At 33.3% G+C, this 4,472-nt stretch overlaps 1 protein-coding gene across 1 annotated transcript; it reads right to left on the reverse strand.

Annotated features, from left to right (window-relative positions):
- Positions 1–426: 426 nt before the first annotated feature.
- LOC109336850 (uncharacterized mitochondrial protein AtMg00810-like) lies at positions 427–954 on the reverse strand. Its single transcript, XM_019573664.1, has one exon. The coding sequence runs from the start codon at positions 952–954 to the stop codon at positions 427–429; it is 528 nt and encodes a 175-aa protein (XP_019429209.1).
- Between the last annotated feature and the right edge of the window lie 3,518 nt (positions 955–4,472).

Below are 4,472 nucleotides of genomic sequence, written 5' to 3' on the forward strand. Positions count from 1 at the left end.
TTATGACGTTGACCTTGAGTTCTTGGTATGTTGTTTGTTGAGATGTCCAAGTCTTCAAGCTTCCATATAAGACCTTGTCATCATCAAAACTTCATAGGTCGGTCATAATGACATCCTTTGACTATTTGCCATTTCATTGTTTTCCGATACTTATCACTAATAATAAGGTTGCTATAATTAAGATTATGATTAAACTCCTTAAAGTAATCAACAAGTATCTCATGCCCCTCTCATGCTTGTTTCTTAATTGAATGCCCCTCTCATGCTAAGGGGTGATAATACTACTCCCAGCTTGTCTCTTAATTGAATGCCCCTCTCATGCTAAGGGGTGATAATACTACTCCCAGCTTGTCTCTTAATTGGTTGAACCATGTATGTGTTAAGGCTTTAGCATGTAAGACATTCTACAGTTTGATCTGTAGTTGGTCAAGCAATAAGAGAATTGGATCTTGAGTGATATATTGGATTAGAGGCTAAAGCTTTAGCACTAAGGTTAGCACACCATAAAATTGGTTTCCTCGGGATAGGCAGTTTTATTTCTTGCAACAAGGATATGATCCAAGCTACCTTTGTCGCAAGATCAGCAAGTGCAGGATACTCAGATTCAGTACTTGATCTTGATATTGTTCTTTGCTTTAGAGAAGACCAATTCACCAAAATTTCACCTACAAATACATAGTAACCAGCCACAGGCTTTCTGTCATCCAAATTCGTGGTCCAATCAGCATCAGAAAACCCTAAAATGTTATGGTCAATAGAAGCTTTCATATGTAGACTATAGTCAATTATTCTTTTCAAGCATCGGTAGATGTTCTTGTTGCATTGCAAGTGAAGAATTGTATGATATTGCATGTATTGACTAAGTCTATTCACAGGATAAAAGATGTCAGGCCTAGTGTTTATCAAGTATGGCAAGGCACCTATAACCTTTCTGTAATAAGTAGGATTTTCCATTAAATCACCTTCTGCTGATAAAATTCAGCCATTTACAATAGGCGTAGGACATGGGGCAATATTCTCCATATTGAATCACTTTAATAGATCTGAAATGTGTTGTGTTTGTTTCAGATAATTGCCACTAGCATTTCTATAAACTTCAATTCCTAAAAAGTAATGCAAACTTCCAAGATCCTTTAGTAAAAACATATCATTTAGTTATGTTAAAAATGAGACTAGAAAATTACTATCTATTCGGGTAACAATAGTGTCATCCACATAAACTAGTAAGAAAGTAAAGTGGTTCTTACTCATAAGGAGAAAGAAAGAGGAGTCAATTCTAGTGTTTCTGAACCTCTACTGAAGTAATGTTGTTCACAATTTGTCATACCAAGATCTTGGAGCCTACTTTAGACAATATATGGCCTTAGTTAGTTTGCATACATGATGAGACCTTGATGGATCTATAAAGCCTTTTGGTTGCTTCATAAATACAGTTTCCTTGAGTTGCTTCATAAATACAGTTTCCTTGAGTTCCTCATTAAAAAATGCGTTATTTATATCCATATGTCTAATCTCCCAATTATAGTGCACAACAAATTACAAAATAATCTTTATTGTATTTTCCTACACTATGGGACTGAAGGTTTCATTATAGTCAAGTCCAGTTGTTTATTAAAATCCTTTAGCCACTAGTCTTGCTTTTATTCTCTCTACTACACCATCATCCTTGTGTTTGTCTTAAAAACTCATTTTGAATCAATTAATTTTTTCTGTCCTTATACAAAAATCCAGGTCATATTCAACATCAAGGCGTTGAATTTAAACATCATGGCTGCTTTCCATTTTGATATTTTTAACGCCTCTTTTGCATTATTGGGTTCATGTTGTTCTATCTTTCTTTCCACTACTCCTACATATGGTTTCTTGGGCTTGAAGACACCAAATTTGTTCTTAGTTATCACCTTATGTTGATTGTTAGATTCTATAGGTTCATCCAATTGAGAATTGATATTGTTGTTTCCCATATCAAGATTTGTAATAGTTGGAGAGGTTAGTTGAATTTCATTTCTACTTCTAAAGTTGTTGTTATTGTAGTTGTTATTTAAATAATTATATCTATGTCCTTTACTTGGTGGGTTAGCCCTTGAGGCTCTGTCGATACTATCATCACCTATTTCTACAACAATTTTATTAATTTGTAAAGTTGTTTCCCTTTTATTCAGATTTTTACCATGTTCTTCTTGCCTTGAAATGGAAAATAGAAAGGTATTGATATTAGAAATATCTTCTACTGATTTTCTTCTAGTTGAGAAAGCCATCATAAAGGGAAATAATTTGTTCGTTGAAAACAATGTGTCGTGAGATTAATATCCTTCTAGTTGAACTTAGACACTTATAGCCTTTGTGTGAGTTGTTGACCCCATAAACACATACTTTGAGCTGTGAAATTTCAATTTTGTTGATTGTAAGGCTTCAAGAATGGATAACAAGCACAACCTAAAGTCTTCATAGCCTTACAATCAGTGTTTTATGAAATAATAACTCATATGGTGATTGAATTTGTAGAATTTGACTTGACAGTATGTTAATGAGGAAAACAATAGTAGCATATTGCAAAAATAATGTAAAAGTATAAAATGAATATTGTGGATTTTTCTCATTTATTGATTAAGGCATAAAAAACCTTATTTATAGTGTAAACTAACTAGCTAACAAACTAACAAACACATGTTGTAAAACAATTCAACATATGTAAAATGTGTAAAATGTGTAAAATGTGTAAAATGTGTAAAATGTGGTAGCTTTGTTCTCTGATAGTCCTCCTCAAGGTAGAGAGTAAATGTCAATGACTTCAGCTTGATAATTCAATTTGATATCATAACAATGTAATGGATCGGAATCTCGATCCTAACGTGATTGGATTTTCTCAATCAATTGATCTTATTGTTGTTGTTGTTGTTGTTGATCTTGTACATCTTGTTGATCTTATTGTTGTTGTTGTTGTTAATCTTGAACATATACTCCTTGATGGCACTTCTTTCTTTGACAACTTCCACTTCTCATCAAAGTACAAAGGTGGTGTTGGTTTGGCACGATCCATAGCAGAGGCCATAGGAATAGAACAAGGAAAAAAATTGTTTCATACAGAGCAAAACAAAGGACCTTGACACAAATCAAAGATAAAATTGTTGCACGAAATAAAATGATTCTAATATTAATTAATGCACCTCGGAGCAAGAAGCTTGCATTGAGAAATCATTGAAACAACTAATAACACATTGTTGAATCTGCCTAATGCTTCAAGGATGTTAAATGTAGAAAGCAACAAGTGTGGCTTCCATGCACAACAAATTTCAACCCTAGTGTCTAGACTCCTCTCTACCTCAAATTCTTCCCCTTTCTTCTCCTTCCTTTTTTTTCTTCAAAAACTTCTCTGCTTCATGTTGAGTTGTTGACGATGATTTTTTGTTGAATCTTGGAAGAGGAATATAATAATTTTGAAGAATATGCAACGGTGACCAAAACCTTCAGGGTGAAGGCTCTGATACCATGTTAAAATGGTAGGAGACATGCTTGAATCTTCTTGATGAAACAAGAAAGACGAGAAAAGAATGATGAATGAGAAAATGGAAAACTTGAAGGAAGAAAGAAGGAGAAAGACAAAGAGAAAGAATAGAAACTTTATTTCTCATTGATTGAATTAGAAAAGAATACAATGATTTATATATTGAAAACTAGTAAAACTAACAACCAACTATCTAACAACTAACCATCTCATCGATAATGCTTTAACAACCCCCGCAAGCTGGAATGTATCATACATTCCAAGCTTGGAAATGATTGTGTTGAACACAACGATATACTCTACTACCTCTGTAAGAACGAGGTTGCAACTAAGAGGGAGGGTGAATTAGTTGACTTAAAAATTATGGCCACTTTTTCTGCAAAATCAAGATTTAACATGCAACGGAAAATATATGCAGAAAAATAATCAATATTAAAATGAAAGAGATAAGGGAGAAGAGAATACACAGTGATTATTATACTGGTTTACCTTCTAGTCCACCGAAGGCTACGTCTAGTACTCTTGCAGCACAAAAGATTTCTTCACTAAGAATTATGAGTTGTAATTACAATATCCCACCCCGAGATTTTTATGTACCTTAGACACTCCTTAATTCTTATTCACTCTTGGAAAAAACATTTCCAAGTGATTCTAATCCCCTTTCTTTTTACACCCCGTGAAAGAAAGTATTTTGCAGTAATAATGAAGAATGTATAACAATGGCAGATTTCCTTTACAATTATGAAAGTAGTATAACTTGAAATCCAATCTACTCTTTATGTATACCAAGTAATAATGCTCTTTGGAAAAATTTGAAACACTTCTAAGCAACTTCAGAAAAAACAACTTTGAAAGGTAAGGGCTAGTTGCAAAAAGTGTACAGAAATAACTTCAGAATAAGTTTAAGAGCTTTTGGAAATTTTATAAGAGTTGTGTGTTGTTATGTATTATTGTGTATTTGTGTTGT

Source organism: Lupinus angustifolius, unplaced genomic scaffold (genome assembly GCF_001865875.1).
Source record: "Lupinus angustifolius cultivar Tanjil unplaced genomic scaffold, LupAngTanjil_v1.0 Scaffold_1_26, whole genome shotgun sequence".
In the NCBI taxonomy this organism is placed as follows: domain Eukaryota; kingdom Viridiplantae; phylum Streptophyta; class Magnoliopsida; order Fabales; family Fabaceae; genus Lupinus; species Lupinus angustifolius.

Bases quoted from the DNA above. Each gene is read 5' to 3' on its own strand.
- LOC109336850 (XM_019573664.1), bottom strand. From the start codon at position 954: ATGGAAAATCCTACTTATTACAGAAAGGTTATAGGTGCCTTGCCATAC.